We start from the raw sequence: 18,687 nt of genomic DNA, 5'->3' as shown, positions 1-18,687 counted from the left end.
CAAGACAAAAATGAGACCAATCAACATCAACATCCGAGTATCTATTTAACATACAAAAGGGACATACCCATGTGTAGAAGACAAATTTTGTAGCAAGCAGAAAATATTTCACATTGTAATGCAGGCAAGTTCAACAAGACTATAACAAACACCTTTGAAACTGAATTTTATTAAATTTAATCTTCACTTAACAGTAACAATTCTGATACATCTCCCACCACAAACAAAACCACATCTCATCCATTTCATAATAAAAGTAACAACTTTTGATGCTTGAATCAAACAGTTTAGCAGTGCGCAGTGTTTGTTAAAATTGGCTTTAGTGCAAAACGTGCAAGCACCCCGTCCCATTTGTTTAGACCTGACATATTTAAAAATTTACATGAAAAATATTGAGATGCAAATAGTTGTTTTTTTTCCTGAAGATGTTTGACTCATTCTTCTGAGTTAGGCCAAAGGTCGGACAATCTTCATTGAGATGTAGTTCTGGAAAAGGCAAAAAACAAGTCAATCATCAGCGCTTAAGGATTCTACAGTCTCAATATTTGGCATCAGCTGTCCTACAAGGGTGCAACGGTACAGTACAGTTTCAAATGTTTATTGCTACTAAAATTAATAAAATATTGCCTTTGTACAGTTACAGCGACCATTTATAGTTTATCCAACAACCTCAGCCCTCTCATTTGTCCTTACCGGTAGCGAGTATAGCAGGATGGCAATAAAGAGGATCACTATGAAGAGGAGGAGGAGTCCGATGAAGAGACACCTGAACCTTCGCCACACAATGAACTTCATGGTCTTACATGGGTTGGTGAACCAAAAGAAGGATGTGTCTGGCCGACTGGTTTGGGAAAATATTCATTTCAGTCTCTAAAAAAAGGTTTAAATATGCGTTTTCTTTTACAAATCAATGTGCTGCGTTAATCATACTTGGGAGGGTCCAGTTTGGGGTTCATGTTGGGTTCATCTCTACCCTTTCCTGCAGGTCTGACATCTGCATCTGCTTCACTTACAATCTCCAGGCTCATCTCCACTTTGCCCTGAAAGCACAGGCTATTACTTCCGAGCTGGTTTAAAATATGTTGGTTGATCTTCTCCAGACAATTTAGAAATAATTATCCTCCATTTCAAAAGAAATATTGAACAACAGAAAGACTAAAAGAATGAGGGACAAGCATCATCAGTTACTTCTTAATCTGCAAAACATTGTGTTGGAGGTTACTAGACTGCAAAATTTGATGTAATATAACTAACATAACTGAAGGTTGATTTTGGCACATAAACATTTGTGCTCTAATGCATGATTAAATATTCAAACTCACTGCCAGGACTCTCTTTCCATCCTTTTCAATGGAACATGGCCACCAGCCTTTGACTGACTGCTGGGCAAACAAGGACTTAGTCTGTTCTGCCTTTAGTGGAACTCCTAATTCTGCACCTTCCATCATTTGAAGAGAACACTTCTCTGGGGTCTTTGCTGGAGCAACCATGTTACGCAGATCCAGCTCCAACGTGCCTGCATAACATTGTGAGAATGAAATTTTCAGATTCTCTGAAAATCCCCCAACACTTGACAACATCTTGGTGTGATTCTTACCGAGGAAATCGTCCAGTGAGAATTTGTCATTATCCCATATTTGTACAACCAGCCTCGGGGGGATCCTGAACTCCGTTTTGTCAAGGTTCCAGAAGTACTCCTGACAAACAAAATAAGTGTCAGTGATGACCATTGTCCAAGCATTAAAACAGCTGGGCAGCTGGCGACAAGACGAGCTTAACCTTCTTGGACACCAGGCAGAGTTGCTCGGCAGGCAGGAAGTCAAACTCGAAAACAAATCTCCAGTTAAAGTTGCCGTCTCCATCCAGAGACCTGTAGTGGACATCAGTCTTCTGTTTATCCTCCTCCATACCCGGCATCCAGCTGTAGATGGGATAGAAGATTTTTTTTGTAGAAAACAAAATAGCATAAATTCAACTAGAATTCAAACAGGACTAGTCTTTTTCCTTTGAATCAAACGCACCCTTTGACATAGATGTCGCTCATATTTTCCCCCGTGATACTGGTCTCATCTAACGTCACTTCTGTGGTGTTCCAGATGACGACCCGCAGAAAGTGCCTGAACATTTAAACGTGGTGACAGGAAACTGTAACATCTGATGTGACGCACTGACCAACAGAGCGGAGCCAAACTTACTTTTTGGCTTTGCGTGGTGTGACGTCAAATGGAGGCCCAGGTGGACCGATGGATTTGGGAAAAACATCCACCCACATCTGAAGGCTTCCCTAAAAAAATTACAATACAGAAGTTGAATAAATGTACAAATACGCAGGAAAACACAGCAGCTGTTCAAACCTGAGAGAGATTGGGCTGAAAGGTGCTGAAGAGCGTCCGGGACTCAACATGTTCAGGGACAAGTCCCTGTTTTCGGAGCACGTGCAGACAGAGTCGTTCCCTGGCTGGACCCAAGTGCTGGTGGATTTCCATGTTGTTCTCTGGATGTGAGAACACGTGGCAACATTAAATCAACGGTGAAAATATTTTTATCACAGCATCCAGAATCTGTCAAGCCTGCCGATAAATCATCAATAAAAGGATTGATGGGAAACGGTCATATTGATCACCGCAGTTTACCAAATTCAGCCAGCGTGTACTCTTGGCCATTAAAGATGAGTGATGTGCCGTTGTCTTCAGTCCTGGGTTTGGACAAGCCTTTCAGACGAGCCATGTTCTCCAGAATCTCAGATGGCTTCAGCTGGTCCCTCCACTGGTTGATACCAGAGCTAAAATGACCAAAAAGTTGAAAATTAAAAGGAAGAAAACTTATCCCGCCTAACCCTTATCCCCGTAACTATTTAAACCAGGTGCCCTGTGAGGACCCAAAGACAGGTTGGCCTACATGCAGTAAGTCTGTGGTAGGCCACAGTAGGAGTTGTATCGAGACAGGAAGCGGTTCTCCAGATCAATGATGGTCTCGCCAACCTTCTCATCGCGAGTCAAAAGATCATAGTCATAGACAGAGATCTTCAGGTCTTTCTCCTGGGGCAGGAAACAGGTCATCTCAAACATTCTGAGCAAAGCAAAAGGTGAGTTTGAGAAACACAAACACAATAATAATCTGTGTAATCTGCTCTGAACATGTTTACCTTCCAAACACAGGGTTGGTGGTGTTGGGTATGTAATGATCTCTGTCATCAATTGAATTCCTCCCAAGTGAGATCTTGATGTACGGATCACACTGAGCAGAATAAAAAAAAAAAATTAAAAAAAATCATTCTATCCAATAGAAAACAATGTGTTCAGATGGCTGGAACTACCTCTTTTCTGGACATTACCAAAGAGATACCCCAAAGATCAGTGCTGGGACCCATGTTATTTTCAATCTACATAAACAATCTCTAATAACTCAAATGCAATGTATCGATTCCATGGATGATGACGACATGATTTATTGCTGCTCAACCTCACTTATTCAGGCTTTTGAGGTTTTACAGGCTGCATTTAATGTTATCCAGTCTTAAATTATCTTAAACTTGTTTTAAACAGATAAAACTAAATTCATGGTTTTCTGTCATACAAAGGTGCGACCACAGAACATTACAAATATTGTAACATCCAAAGGAAAACACATCGAGTGTGTTTTAAATTACAAGTACTCGGGCTTCATCCTAGATGAGGAAATTGACAGCAGCCTTCTTGCCCATTCTTGATTATGGGGATGTGCTCTATCGTCATCCAAAAACAAGCAGTTCCTATGCCTTGCGCTCTTGCACGACACTTGTTTAATCCGTTTCTCGGGTAAGGACTTATTTTTGGAAAAAGAGCTTTCAGCTTTGCTGCCTGCATGGCATGGAATATTCTACAGACTAAACCAAAACTCTCTGAAGTCATTACACCTGGAGCCTTCTGTCCAATCCTGAGGGACAGACAGTGTAAAACCACTGAACAGTTCCTGTGTTTTAACTTTTAAATTGCCATTTGTTGTTTTGTTACAGCTCCCACACTTTCTATTCTAAACCAACATTGCATCTTTGAAATTGTAAGTTTTGGCTTATGCTATCACTTTCCTTTGACTGTTCCTGTGACCTGTGCTGATCTCAATGGGTTTTATCTGGTTAAATAAAAGGTAAATAAATGTTATAAAGCAAATTAATTCGTACACTGCCATTGTTGTCTTTGGGCTGCAGGTCTATGGCCCGGATCACATACACCCTGACCAGACACTCCTGGGGTCCACTGTCTGGGAGCTCTCTGAACTGACGTGGAGGAGCAGCAACATTGGGGTCGTCTGGCAGAGGGTACACTTTAAAGGAGCCCTGATGGTAGACAAATCAGCGTAGATTTGTTTTCCATCATTACTAAATGTCAAAGGAAGTTTGCAAACAAACATCAGACTATTACCTTCAGTTCCCCAACCACAGTAGGATCGTCGTCCCCATTTTCATTTTTGCCTCGCTGCAGCTTGAAGGTGCTGCAGAAGTCTGTGAACCCTTCGAATTCTGTATTATTCTCCAGTTCAGAGTCGTACACCTGAGAACACACACGCATTCAACTTAGGAGAAGCTTCTGGACACTGTCAAACAGTGATGGCACATTTACATAATGTTTGCCAGTAAATTCATTCAAATAAAACGTACTTTAAGGGTGTCGTATCCTTTTTGGAGGTAAGGGCCACATTTCTCCTTGTCACCAATTGAAGCGTAGAATTTACTCCACCAATCAACGGTCTCTTTTTCCTTCAGATGATTATTGTACAATGTTAATATTCATTAGTTAATTCTGTGCATTCACAAATCCAAACTCGTAACTGCACAGAATGTCATGTCCCCACATCTTTATCTCACCTTTTCTGGATTCTTCAAAGATGAGGCAGTGTGACACAAAACAGAACCACATCATGCTTATATAAAGCAGTAAAAAAAATGCCAGTAAAAAAAATAAATAAAAATAAAGTAAAAATTTAAGCAGCAAGCAAGCAGGGTTGTAAAAACTGCAGTAAGGCTCTGAGCCTGCAGAGGGCGCGATACATCCCTATAGTTATTTAATGATAAGTATTAGCATTAAAAGCAGCAGCTTGTTAGCATTGTATTAAGAATTGAAATAAGACTGAATGCAAGGTGGGCTCAATCTCCCACCATTTCTAGTATTGACAGCTGTGTTATCCAAGTACTTCATATTGCCAGTAAAAAAAATAAAAAATAAATGGTGGTCCTAGAGTCTATTAGCAATTCTTTAAAATGTTTGGCTAGTGGGTAAAAGAAGGTACCAGCACATTACACCCCTCCAACCGTAAATATGAAGTGCTCACTGAAATAGTGAAAATGATCTGGTTAATCTGGTTACTTTGACACAACCTGTGTGAAGGACTGCGTCAAGGGCAAATTGCATTAAAGATGATATCAGTCTTTCAGTGTCAATGATGAACAGCTGTGTGGTTGAGGAAGCTGTAATAAATAGCTATACATACAAAATAGGGGGAAGGAGCAGCCATTTTGTTCACAGCAGCTGAAATGCTGTAAATGTACTGCAAGCCAAAGTAATACATTTTTGTCAAATTTGACCTTGAAGTCAAAATTTGCCCTTTTAGTAAAAAGAATCAAACAAATTTAGGTTGGAATGAGAAATACCTATAAAAACAATAGAGTAACTTGTGACAGTACGGGGGTTGAGTATACCTGATCCGCTAGTCTGGTTTCCTCCATATTAATGGAGACAGGTTTGAAGGACGACGCCGTCATTAGAGTCACTGTGATGAAATAAAACATAAGAATGCTGTTCGGCTCTCTCAGAGCATTTCTTTCTTTATCTGCCTTACTTTTGGAAGCCATTGCTCCTTCTGCAGTGATGGTATAGGGGTCACATCTGAATTCCTCCAGACTAGTGATGGTGCACTGGCCCACCACAGGCTTCCTGCCAAATGGGCGGTGATCAATCACCTTGATCACAATAGGAGGTGTGTACATCTCATCCTTTGGAAGCAGCTAGATGGGGGATAGAGACACTATGAATTTTAGAAATTTAACTGTTCATGGAGCAGATAATAAGTGTTTGTCCCCACAATGCTCGAATGTTTTTTTTTCCCGCTGCTGTGGTACAGTACTTGGGTAATTTGCATAATCCTGTCGTACCACTTTGAGAAAGAGGACAGAGCTGGGGAAGTTTGGGATCTTTTTCATATTCTTGATCACAGCGGACTCCACCATCTGTCCACCACACTCTACTACCAGACTGGGTGAGGACACTGCTGCCAGCTGGTACGACTTCATGTTTCTCAGGCCCCACGCAAGAATCTGCACGCAATCACACACAATAACTGAGAGACATGGCACATGTACAGTACCTTTAGACAAATTGTATGACAACTGTGCGTTACCTCCACAGCAGTGAGCTGGACCACGGGTCGGATGCCCTGTGGAACCATATAGAGGTTCTCAGCTCTCTTTGGAGGAACCAGAGGAAGATCTGACTCGTCTGCCTACAGAGAAAGAATGTCTGAGGCTGTTGTGATCAAATTTGGTATGTAAAATCAGAACAAGTTGCTGTTAGTATAAAAAGTATCCTTGCCTTGTCCTTAAGGATGAGTTCGGCAGCCACCAAGGTCTCTCCTGCTTTCTGACCATTCTGAATGACGGGATGCCACATTAGTTTGGGTATCTGATCCATGCTGGAGTTCAACTTCACCATGGGTTTGCAGGTGCTGCGGCCCAGAAGTTCATCCTTCCCCTGAGCAGAGAATTAAAATACAGCATTGTGCCACAACCCATTTAAATGATCTGCAGTAAGCCACAGTTGACCCGAGTTCCCTGTACCACTTGGTCATGGTCGTATAACTCCAACACAACATCTGGAGGTCGTTGAAAAATGCTCTGCGGGTCTCCATAAATCTCAATGTCATTGAAAATGAGAGTTTGGTCCCAGGTTGGGTTCAACGTTGCTCGTAGCTTCTCAGTTGTTTTGCTGACATGCAGGAATGAGATGTATGTATATGGATCTGCAACATTAAAGTGAATGTTATCCAAATCTCTTGTATCATCACCTGGCAATAGAAGACTTTGATAACCTAATAAAGAGTGAACTCTTACCAGAAAAGCTATCTTTGTCCATTGAATTTAGATTGCGTGCCTGATACATGTAAACACGGAGATGGTACACGTGTGACCCTGTGGAACAATACAAAATATCCAGCCTTATTTTTAGAATTCCCACAAATAAGCCGGCGTGATAATGTGTGTCAAATATTATGCAGTATAATTACTGCCAAAGGAGCAGGACACAGTGGGTGTATTGGCGCCAAACATCTTTGTGACTTCGCCTTTGGAGCCTTTCTCCTTCTGCTCCAGGTCAACACCCTGCAGTATAAACAAGGTGGAAATCTCAGAGCTGTTAACATGTTCACCGTGGCCTCACCCAGCCCAGCTCCTGTTGACAGGCAGCCAGTGACAACGCAGCACAGGACAGCATTTTCATAGAGATCACACTGTCTGTACCCCACTGCTTTGACTATAGCACAAAAGGCTTTGCGTTAAAAACAGAGAAATGCCATTTTCCTCCATTCACTGACCAGAGCCCCCTCTAGCTGGAATATGGCAGATGCACCAAGTCGGTCCTCCGGGGCCATTTTCCTTCTCCAGCGTCTGCGACGGAATGTGTCTGAAGAACGCTCCATCCTGTGGAACTTCCAGCCAATCAGGGAGGAGAACTCCCAGCCTTCTGGGTCACCTCTGTCATGCCTCTGTGTATATACAACAAAAGTAGCATGATGAAAACCAACAGGTGACGTATTAATCGAGCAACATCTTTATAAGCAGGCGCTTCAGTTCAGCAGCGCTCAATTGTTTTGCTCTCACCCCCACAGCTGCTCCTCCAGCTGCATCTCTCTTGCGAGGTCGAACAAGCCGCCTCCTGCGATGGACATGGTAGACCTTCTCTGCAGGGACCCAGGACCGAGGCTTGTCTTCTGGGGGAATAGTAACTCCATACTCCCAGCCTGGGGAGTGGGAGCATGCTCTGTTACATACATCTACAGACAATTACAGATTTTATCAAGTAAGGTACAATGTGTGCACCTTGATCATCCACAGCTCTGTTGTCATCTACAGTCCATTCATCTTCCCAAACCCAACCAGGGGGGCACTCAAACTCTCCAGGGTTACGGCTCTTCTCGCCATTCTATACAACAACCAAATTTTTAATTCTCTCCTTTCCATTTAAAAACAGTATAGCTGTATAGCAAAATAAAGACAACAAATCTAAACTGTATGAGGTTAAAATCCAGCCCATCAGTGTGTCGCTCACCACATCAGTGAAGGGCTCAGAGGCAGCCTTCCACTCTCCACCGGGGAAGCGGGTCTCATTTTGAAACACCTCGTCCATAAACTCAGTGTGTCCTGCATCAGCCTCTGTTAACAGCCTGAAATACAAAGTCAATCTCATTTACACAAGTTCTGCTTGTGGGGATAAAAGGGGACATTTACAGACTTCAGGCTACAAGCTTTTTCTAAATTTAGACATACAACTGTTGGTAAGCTCTGAAAAAGAAAGTTTTCACATACAGCAGTGAAAATTGGAGAATTTCAAAAATGTAATGAATTTTTTCTGGTTGATTCAGACTATGGAGATTGGATTAAGAAAAAAATTTCAGCTTGGTGACAGAGTGCAGCTCATGGTGGATATGAGAGGAATGCAAACAGAGCCTATATTATCCACTTCTGTTGACCTTAGAATAATTGAGCAATGTGCAAAAAAAAAGAAAACCAAACGGTATCAAGGTTTATCTGTAAAAGTATACTCACGCCTTCTCTGGGTCAATGAACCAGTCACTCTCCCACTCCCAGCCCCTCGGAGGGATGAAGTACTCTTGCTTCAGCTTCAGTTTGCCTGTGACATCTGAAAATTTATGGCGCCCCACCAGTCCAGTCGTCCCCCAGTTTCCGAACACGTTGGCTTGGTTTTCGTACTGTAAAAGCAGTAAGAAGAGGGTTGTTTGGTTCGAGATGCTGAATGGACCGCTGCATTTTTGCCAAGATGTTTGTGAGAGACGATATACCATCTCAGCAAACACACTGAAGGTTCCCTCGGAGAAGGAGTTGAATTTCTTCTCGTATGCAGACAGACCGAACCACATGTTGACCCTGATCTGCACCGGCACCTTTAGGCTCTTGGTGTCCATTGGATACTGAGTAAAAAAATAATTAATTCCCATTAGAAGAAACCAAAAAAGCACCTAGAGTACATGCTTCTTTTATTCTGGACACGTGCCTTTAAAAAGATGGTTTGCGTCTTGCCACAGTGTCGTCCACAGGCCTGCTCACTGAAGGTGGAGAAGAGAACCTGGTGAGCAGGGATGCGGCTGTAGGCCACCCTCTTCTCACCACGCAGCATCCAGATGATCACATCAGGCATGCTGTTCTGGGGCTGAACACAGAAAAGGTAAGCACATCAGGAATATATACCACACCTGCATATATGACGACACTCATTTCATTTTTGGACAATAGCTGTACCTCCTCAGCCAGCACTTTCAGCTTCTCTGCCCAGGTCTCGATGTCGGTCACAGTGTCGCGGGGCTCTCTGGCCTCCTCTCTCATGCGTCTGGCTGTATCCTTCATTGCTTTCAAAGTGTTATCTCGCAGCTTTTTGATCTGGATGTCCAGAGATGTCAGGTTGGAGCGGCCCTCCAGCTCAGGCGTTGGGTAGCTGAAGGGCATCAAGTCTTAGATTAGCAATTTATCATTAGATTTTCAACAGCACAGGATTATTACTGAATAGAATTATATTGTTTTATATTCAATTTGTTTAATCTGAGCAACTGATACCTTTCTATATCTTCTATCAGTTGAGTGAGCAACTTCACCCACACCTCCACCAGCTGGTTTTCAGAGACTTTGCCCACAATGGCAGTTTTAAATGCCTCCAGATTGGCCTCCTGCATAAACAAGGACGATTATTGTCTTGTGTATTGTGAACTGTTGCTTTCAAATTCACACTTTGCAAGAGCTACAGGATCTTTATGGAATTAATGAACCATCTACACTTGGAACTACACTCATGAAGGGTGGATTATAACAAAGAGCATTCAGCATGCAGACAATTTGTAAAAGCTGAATGATTCAGCAACAATATTCTGTGGGGGTTTTTTTGTTTAAAAAAAAAAATCATCAATATTTCAGGTTATGGTTAATTCCTAGAATACACAACCATCTCCATATACAGACATTTAAAATGTGACCCGCAAAGAAATAGACTGACAACATCTACAGAATAATGTGGTATTACCAGGTGCTGAGCGATATAGAGGATGATGTTAACAGTGTCCAGACGGTGGCTGATGTCCTCCCAAAATGAGGTCACTACAACCACAGGTTTAGTGTCCGCCCAAGGCAAGTAATAGTAGTGGTTACCTGGAAAGGTGACAGAATTGAAAACAAGAACACTTCAAATGGGGCTGGCGTGAACAGGACATAAAGCAGGGTCCTCACTCACCATCAAACACAGCACAGCTGTACTGAGTGGTGGAGGCCAGAGGCTTACAGGTGTTGTCCAGTTTGTTGCCATAGTTACCGATGCTGACCTCAAACTGTATTGGCTCGCCGGGGTCTTCAATCATGGTGGCGCTGTGGAAGACTGCACAGAGACAGAACTTCCTCCTCCTTTGGTATTTCTATTGAATGGAGAAAATAGAGCATAAATGGTCAGATATGCACAAGTATAATAAACGGAATAATGTTATAAAAACTTTACTCGGCAGAGGAATGCTCAAAATACCTGTACCACCAGGATGTCATCACTGGGGATATTTTCTACAGCGAGATCTGCTTTTCCCTCCAGCTTGGTGGAAAGCTCGACCAGAATCCTGCCTCTGTACGCAACTCCTTCACCCTGTAACAGTGATTCGATGATTTAAGAAACTGAAATGGTGGCCGCCTGGGGAAAAAAGGGTTTGCCTACCGTGCCATGATTGAGACTTTCATATGGATCTGACAGACCACTGAACTCCCTGGGACTGCCATATAGGTTGACAAAGCAGGGCCCAAAGACTGGCAGAAACCCCACTTCAGCCTCCCCTGTGTTCGCTGTGGAGAGATGGAAACAGACTGAACCTTTTCTAGACTGGACTCAGATTTATTGAGCAAAGCTGTAATGTTAGTATATCACTGTTGCTGCAATTGAACAGCTTGAGGTGGAATCAGTTAATTTTAGGGAAGCAAGTGTCAGGCACGACTACAAACAGTCACACCGATACTCGTGGCAGATCAGTGCAGTGATCAGCTCTATATGCACATAGGATGAGGGAAAATTAGCGTGCATGACATGCTAGGCATTTGATTTCATGCAATACAGGACAAAAATGCACACTGGAACCTTCAAATGATGCCATTTCACCATTTTCCGCATGTTCTTCTATTCCAAGAGAGAAAACACAATTCAGGGAATATTAAGAAGTTCATACATAGATATAAAAATAGAGATTAATTTACTGTGAATACAGAGTTCTTGACTCTGGGCAAAGGATAAGCTATTATGAAATTGAACAATAACTACCTTCTATCTCTCCACCAGAGGAGGCTATTTTAGCAAGGTTCAGGTACGTTGTGCCAACAGCATCATTTCCTGTTAAACGATCCCTGTGATTAAAGTACATGCACAAATTTTCAGATACGCCTCTCACATGCGCACGCCCACACAGCATGTACGCACACCCCACCCCACACACGCATGCACAAACTTCTTCCAATTATTAAAAGCGCTTTGCAGATACGGTACACAATAAGGGCATTTTAGTCCGTTTTAACATTCAGCATTACAGTTTAACAGTGGCTGCTCTGCATTTCTTCTCAAGGCCTTTTCAACACCTTGTCAGCGATAAACGTTTTTCCAAATTTCCAACTTCCTCCAACATCCTCTCAACATTCCTGGGTCAGTTTTGCTCAGGAAAAAAAAAAAAAAAAAACACCGTTGTGAACTTTGGTATTCAGACTGTGCCAACAGGATCTAGGAGCATGTTGGTGAGGAAGGGAGGGACGTGCTCAGCCACTAGCTGCCACATTAAACTCATGGGACTGGCGATGGAACATGAAAATCCACACGGATTATCATAACACCACAGTAGAGGCTGTAGTAAAATCTAAAATATGCAACAAGTAATACTGCACCACCAACATAAGTTTCAAAATGTGACTTACCAATCAAAGACTGTCAATTTAACACGCTCACACATGGAGGGGAACTATGGAAAATAAGATTTGACCAAAATTTAAGTTGATTCATTTGTGTTTGACTCAGCATTTTCCCTCCACAGAACCTCTTACCTTTATTTGGAGGTTCAGCAGTTGGTTCCACTCTGGGTTTGCATTCTTCTCAATAATCTGAGTACACAGCTGCAAAGGCAAACCAAACATCAACATTTACTTTTACTGATGAACTGTTCGGACATGTAACAGTGCAGCTGAAAAGACAAAAAAGAAGGAACCTTTCTGCCAGCAAAGCGGGCCTCTAAGAAGGGATCCACCAGGTTCTTCTTATTTTCTCCTCCTCCTCCAAAAATATCTTTAATACTCTGGATGAAAGCATCATCCACTAAAAAGAACAATGACAATAAGTTCACCTTCATTTAACCAACAGTAATGTCAGCTAACATGAACATGTGCAAGAATGTTTTTATAAATCCTACTCTGTGGGATGTCCTCAGCTCTGAACACCTTCAGTGACAGGGTGGCCCATCGCAGGGTCACACCAGCTGGCAGCAGCAGATTACTTTCAATGTCATCCTGGTCGTCATTTGAGTCCTTTTTTTCTGCCTACAGGTTCAAAATAGAGAAGGAGGAAGAGCCAAAATATTTACATGAGGAAGAGGAAGCATCCTGTGCCCTCCCTGTTAAAGCCATCAGAGATCTGTCCTACCGGAGGCTCGTCTCCAGTTCCCACCACAAAGAGGCTGACTTTGAGGTAGCCTTTAGCTCCAGAACTGGAATCACCTGGGTCATTTAGCAGGAGCCACTTCCTCATGACACAATGGGCTGAAATCATAATTAACTACATTCATTCCCAGTCACTGATTTATCAACATCAAAGGCATAAAATCATGTTTTTCTGTCATTCTGACATCTGCAAACCAAATGAATTCACGTTAAGAGCAAATGTAAATAACAAACAAATGTGTGGTTTTAAGCTTACCTGGTTCATCATAGACGTAACCAACATCCAGCTGTATGCGAGAGCAACAGTAGAATAGGGATCAAACAGGGATAAACATCACTCTTAACTATGAAATCAAAGCTTCTACCTTGAATTCTCCCATGAGACTATCGGCCCTCAGAGAATAGGAATTATAAACCTGCGGAGGATGAACACAACCAGCAGTTTAGGTGTTTACAGCAATTTATGCTGAACTCACAATCTACTCGTGTACCAACCCTGAAGCTGATGTGGTTTTCAAACAGATCTGATGGCAGCATACGAACATTGTAGAAAAACATCTGCAAAAAAAATAAAAAATAAAAGTAAAAATCAGCAGACTGAAGAGGCCACCCGGGCTCATCATTTATTTAAAGAACTGTGTCACAGGATGTGAAAACCCCTTTGCAAATTTAGCATGAAGGACTTTAGAGTACCTCATCAAAGAAGGGGTTGTTCCCCCTCTTGATCCTGGTCCTGTGAGTCTGTCCACAAACGTGAACCTTCACTACAGGTTTAATGTTGTTTCCAGACAGCTGACGGGCCTCGATGATTCGAACCCGAATCTGAGAATAAACAGTTGTTGAAAAAGGAGTGAGAGAACAAACAGGTACAGGATACACTCGATCCTGATATTGACCTACAACACAGCGAAAGCTGCAAACACAAGTGTGTTGCTGCCATGAAGGTTGTAGACGAGCTCCCTGGAGCTCACGCAAAAGCAAATGCTTTGCAAAACTACAATTTTACTGTTGTCGTCCAGCTTTAATCACAAACCAAACTCAGGTCAATTAAAGGTCAGCTGAAGCAAACCAGTTTTAAAAAAAAAAAAAGAAAAATCAAACAATTTTAGTCAGTTTTACTGAAAAATGTGCCTAAAATAGCAGTCAGTGCTGGTTGTAGTTGAATTCCCATGCGCACTGACCTGAAAGTCCTGAGGTTTATTCACTAGTCGGTGGCGTTTCTGCGCCCTGCTCAGCTGCTGGCGGAGGGAAGCAGGGGATGAGGGGGTGCCTGTGACCCCACTTTGGTCCCCATCTGGTGATGATCCATCACCCACGTCACCACCACCTCAACGGACAAACGATAGGATGAAATGATCAGTGTGCAAAAACCACCTTTAACCACAGCAGCGCCGCTGACAGGAATACCAGTGTCCACGGTGGTGTTTCCATCTTGAGGGTCGTTGGGGTCTGGTGTGGAGTTGGCAGGAGGGTCGTAGCCAATCATAAGGTTGATTGTAGCCTGGAAGAGAGTAATTCACTGTTCCCTCATCTCATTTTCAAACGGAAGAGGGACACCTGAAGATGTGAGAAACCTACTCCGATATTCTGCCCACTTTCATTAAGCAATGGGACGTTTCTGGAGGGTAATGATCTCAGTTTTCCAGACGACAGCTCTCGCAATGGAATTTTGGTGGATCCAAGGAACCTTTAATACAAAAAAAGATGTTATTGTGAATATCACAATAATCTGTCAAATTGGAATTGTGAATGTCATTCCTGATTTTTAAGGCGTGAATAAAGCGAGCCATAAATAAATGCTCTACATGTTCAACAAAGTCACAATCACAAAACAGAGACGCCACCACCCAGAGCTAACAAACCCAGCCTGCTCAGACAAACAAACGCACCCGGGAAACCAGCATTCATCATGCCGGAGCTACCGGCCAGTTAGCCCAGAATAATTTGCTCATCTCTGACTTTCAGCATAGACCAGCTCTTCTTTCTTCAAAGCTTTGGAGAGAAGGCACCACTAGTCTAACATCTTTATTCTTTAATTACCTTCATCATCCTAAATTGGAAAACAAGGCCTTCCTGAAGGTGGAAACCATTTCCTGAAATGAAGGGATTAACTGAAGTATTTATTAACAGTCCTGGCCAAATAAATGAAATGGAGGAAAGGCAACAAAATAGGGTTAAAACTGACCTACAAGGCAGACTCAAACGTGGTCAGGCTCTTAGTGCAACACTGTTCATTTTTCAGGTATTTCAAGGACAGCTCCTTGGAAAAGCTCTGAATTCCAGTTCTCCAGTATCCTGCTTTCTTGGAACTCTTTGGAAATTGTAGCCGTTTATTATTGTGTGCTGTCGGCCATTGCGAGCAGCCCAAACCAGGCTGTGTCATACGCAGTTCGTTTACTCTCATACACGAGTTAATAAGAAACAGCATTTTATCATTAGCCGGGAGAAAGGGAAAAAACAAAACAAAATGCCTGTTGCTTTAGACAATCGCATAAATGATTCTTTCTGGGTGGATTGTGGAAATAGTCATTCTTCTGGCAGAGTTCTTTAAAGGATCTCTCCCCCTCAAATAAAAAAAAATACCCCTCCCCATTGATTTAACCCTGTTATCCAAGAATGGAGTATTTATTGTGCCAGGATGGAGAAGGATAGTGTCTCTCTCTGGAGATTCAGTGACTCTTCAGTGACTCCAAACTTGGTATGTAGCTTCAAATCTGACTTGATCAGCGCTGTTGAGAACAGCTGAACTTTTCATTTTGTTTCTGTTCCATAAATGTAAAGATTTAGCAGGCGAGCATCCACCCGAGATGAATCATTGAAATTGGAGAAGAATGGGCTTTGCCTGAGCTGAGCAGGACGAGCTACAGGGGAAGGTCCTACCTCAGCTGATAAGAATCCACATGAGCCATCATCAGCAGACAGAAACGGATGATGCAGGAGGAGCTACCAAATGTAAACTCTACAGACATCTTCTTAACATCCATTTATGGTGAATCACACAACATTCTTTTCTTTAACTTGAACTTTTGGCTTTTCCATATTTTCAGCTTGATGAAGATTTAACTTCCAAACCAAGTCAACTCCCTTCCCTGTCAAACTATGTCCCTCCTAGATGGAGCAATAAAATATCACCATTCTGATGACTGCTGCAGCCTCTCTCAATAACACCAACTCAGGATTCTCAGCAAACACACAACAATAGAAAAGTGAATTACGCTGGCAGAGTTTTGGTGTGTAAGAAGACAGGAAATGAAACAATCCTAAGGTCTGGATGGAATTTTCCCCAAAAACAGAACTTAGTTTGTTAGTTAACCCAGAAGTTCCCACACTGTAGAACACCCAGTAATTTTATTTGCCATTCTAAAAGTTGCAGAAAATAAAAGAATTGATGAAAATCACTTGATTAAATTAACCTTCTAGATTAAAGCCAACGGCACAGGCTGTTTACCTTGCCTGGACTTTGGACTGATCCAAAACTCCAAATTTAAATCCTTCATATCAAATCCAACAGAGACCATCAGAGAGATGATTTTTGTCACACGTAAAACTACAACCAAGGTGAAAAAACGGCGCAGTGAAAGGCAAAAACTGAAGTCACATCATGTCCACTACAGAAAACTCAAATCTTCTGATCATTTGTGAGCAGAAACTCCTGCAGGTTTCTCTTGTGATCCATACATAGGCAGACACTAATTGATTCCCCCCTTTTCCACCCCCCCCCCCCCAGTTGCCATGACAACAGGTTTTACCCATAACAGCACCAGCAGGGAAACTATTTGAGAAAAGTGTGTCTCTGCTCCCCCACTGTAGATCTTTAGGGAGTGTGTCAGGCTGGCCAGCTCAGTGGAAAACTTTACTGGCTTTCACATATGATGTAAACACACGTTGCAGAGCTCCTCCTCCTGTGATGACTGTCCCGCCGACCGGGGGAATTATTTACACATGAAGGGGGAAGACGCGAGCATGAGCAGTGCCTCCACATAAAGTTAAACTAAAACCGGCCATCACTTCATTCCCTTCCTTTGAAAAACAAAACCATGCAGTAATTACTGGTGTTGAGGACACGTTCCCTGTGGCTGTTCTAAATTGTTCCCATATGGGATTCTGGATTTATTGCGAATTAGCAGCGCTGGGGTGGTTCGGGGCACCCCGGAAGGTTCCTGAACTGGAGTTTAGCAAGTAACTTTGAGCATTACAGTGTATTCCTTTAAGATGTGCGAGCGCCACATAGATCCCAGCCCGACAGAAAACAAAAAGTGATTCATCCATCCACCCTTGCCCAATCAAGAGCATTCGTTCCACACAGCAAGTCCCGGCATGGCAAGAAGGGTGTGAGGGGGTAGAAGCAGCCAGCAGCATAACTCGGATTTATTTTCTTCCTGTGCAGCAGCGGGGACATGATCAGAGACAGTGCGTAGTGCTGCTGATTATTCTGCACGTATCGTCCTTCAGGTTGGGTATGACTTCATTAAAACTGACACCCATGGAGCCAGGAGACGGGCCGCGGCGCCCACACAACCTATCGGTAATCTGCAGTGATTGTGTCAGGACAGGTAAACATCGTCTCCTTCATCACGCAGCTGCATGTTGCGCAAGCCCAGCCTCAGGAGGTGCACTTACTTATCTTTCCCAATAGTCTCGTAGTCTTTCACAACCACATCAATGCAGGAGGCCGAGTCCAGAGCCGTGCCCTTCAGATCAAACTCCAGCACCTGAGACGAGACAGAGCATCACATATCAGAGCCGGGGTGGGGGGAGCTATCAGAGCAAAGCTTTTCAGCAATCAAGGTGAAATCTGCACGCTCGAGCATGTGTCTGTCCAACTGTGAGAAGATTAGTTACCTCATTCCAAACAGGGTTCACTTCGCTGTCAACCACCTTTGTCTTCTTCTTCTCATCTGAAAGCGAGATTAGCCTTATTGTTTGGTAATCAAAGTATCACACTGACAGCAACAATATTAACAACACTAATCACACAGGAGCTGGTCCACAATGGCAAACACAAGAATTCACCTATGACCATTTTATCCTGTGAAGGTTTGGACCTGCAGCAAAGTTTTAGCTCTAGTAGCGTCAGAATCTGGAGGATGCATGGATTTCCAGTCTTTCCAGGGCATGAGGAAGGGATGGAGGCCACCACAGCTGCGGGTGATGATGATGATTATGATGACACAAGGACAACTGCTGAGGGCTCCCTTGGCTGATTGGTTCAGACATGAAATAGCATTTAAACTCAATAGCGGAAGGACAGTTTTCCTCGTTGGTTGGTATTTTTCCCCTACATGGCATCGTTTATTTCCTGTCTGAACACTCCAGCATGGCCCCTGCCGAAGTAGAAGCGCACAGACGTGTCGCACTGCAGCCTTTAAGAGCAAACTTTTAATACTTCATGCCAAAAGCCGCATTAAAAACGACTATATGAACAGGGAGGCAAAACCAAATATTTAACTCCAAAGGTAACGTCACACAGGAAGCCTATTGATGACTCAAACGGGTTTTTAAATAACCCTTCAAAATAACTTTATTCTGCACAAACAACACTTTCAAGGCTTACCTTTAAATATAACACTTGTGACTGGATCAGGGCTCCCAACTTTCTTTTTAGGCAGACCTTTAGCCGACTCGACTACAATCCGCAACATGGTTTAAAAACAATAAAAAGCAGTAATTGTAGACAGAATCAGTCTAGACAGGACTTGCATCCTCACTGTCCCATCAGAGTGGAACGCTGCAGGGCAGGGCTGAGGAAGTCTATTTTCCAAGCCCCGATG

The 18,687-nt window shown here is 42.9% G+C and overlaps 1 protein-coding gene and 1 long non-coding RNA gene across 8 annotated transcripts; one reads left to right on the top strand and one right to left on the bottom strand.

Annotated features, from left to right (window-relative positions):
- Positions 1-149: 149 nt before the first annotated feature.
- LOC101077463 (myoferlin-like) lies at positions 150-18,678 on the bottom strand. Of its 7 annotated transcripts, XM_029835576.1 has the most exons (55): positions 18,471-18,678; positions 17,759-17,814; positions 17,537-17,628; positions 14,495-14,603; positions 14,324-14,417; positions 14,098-14,243; positions 13,610-13,738; positions 13,412-13,474; positions 13,282-13,332; positions 13,173-13,203; positions 12,900-13,015; positions 12,670-12,796; positions 12,469-12,575; positions 12,308-12,376; positions 12,182-12,225; positions 11,541-11,623; positions 11,361-11,399; positions 10,947-11,071; positions 10,764-10,877; positions 10,482-10,659; positions 10,275-10,399; positions 9,815-9,924; positions 9,503-9,695; positions 9,258-9,413; positions 9,046-9,174; positions 8,792-8,955; positions 8,295-8,409; positions 8,066-8,168; positions 7,847-7,986; positions 7,561-7,731; positions 7,255-7,348; positions 7,082-7,159; positions 6,809-6,990; positions 6,564-6,722; positions 6,373-6,474; positions 6,128-6,289; positions 5,815-5,980; positions 5,675-5,745; positions 5,467-5,523; positions 4,844-4,855; positions 4,637-4,735; positions 4,401-4,529; positions 4,160-4,315; positions 3,146-3,237; positions 2,899-3,069; positions 2,634-2,782; positions 2,355-2,494; positions 2,196-2,284; positions 2,022-2,117; positions 1,780-1,921; positions 1,598-1,697; positions 1,323-1,516; positions 931-1,040; positions 694-841; positions 150-486 (listed from the first exon to the last, which is right to left on the bottom strand). In XM_029835576.1, the coding sequence occupies exons 1-55, from the start codon at positions 18,556-18,558 to the stop codon at positions 448-450; spliced, it is 6,204 nt and encodes a 2,067-aa protein (XP_029691436.1). In that variant the 5' UTR covers positions 18,559-18,678; the 3' UTR covers positions 150-447. The 7 variants fall into 7 exon arrangements, with proteins under 7 accessions (XP_029691436.1, XP_029691418.1, XP_029691438.1 ...); XM_029835558.1 differs by having other exon boundaries at positions 1,323-1,697; XM_029835578.1 differs by lacking the exon at positions 11,361-11,399.
- LOC115249656 (uncharacterized) lies at positions 15,477-16,054 on the top strand. Its single transcript, XR_003888344.1, has 3 exons — positions 15,477-15,614; positions 15,698-15,868; positions 15,964-16,054. It is a non-coding gene; the product is annotated as an uncharacterized lncRNA (long non-coding RNA).
- Positions 18,679-18,687: the final 9 nt, after the last annotated feature.

This window comes from Takifugu rubripes, chromosome 1, assembly GCF_901000725.2.
Source record: "Takifugu rubripes chromosome 1, fTakRub1.2, whole genome shotgun sequence".
NCBI classification, from domain to species: domain Eukaryota; kingdom Metazoa; phylum Chordata; class Actinopteri; order Tetraodontiformes; family Tetraodontidae; genus Takifugu; species Takifugu rubripes.
The sequence above is the reverse complement of the archived record's forward strand: the minus strand, read 5'-3'. Positions and strand labels throughout refer to the sequence as shown.

Coding starts and splice junctions, on each gene's coding strand:
- LOC101077463 (XM_029835558.1), bottom strand. CDS start 18,558: ATGTTGCGGATTGTAGTCGAGTCGGCTAAAGGTCTGCCTAAAAAGAAA. Junction 9,414..9,502: donor TGAAAGTGCTGGCTGAGGAG/GTACAGCTATTG, acceptor TTCTGTGTTCAG/CCCCAGAACAGCATGCCTGA. Junction 487..693: donor TCCTGCTATACTCGCTACCG/GTAAGGACAAAT, acceptor TGCCTTTTCCAG/AACTACATCTCAATGAAGAT.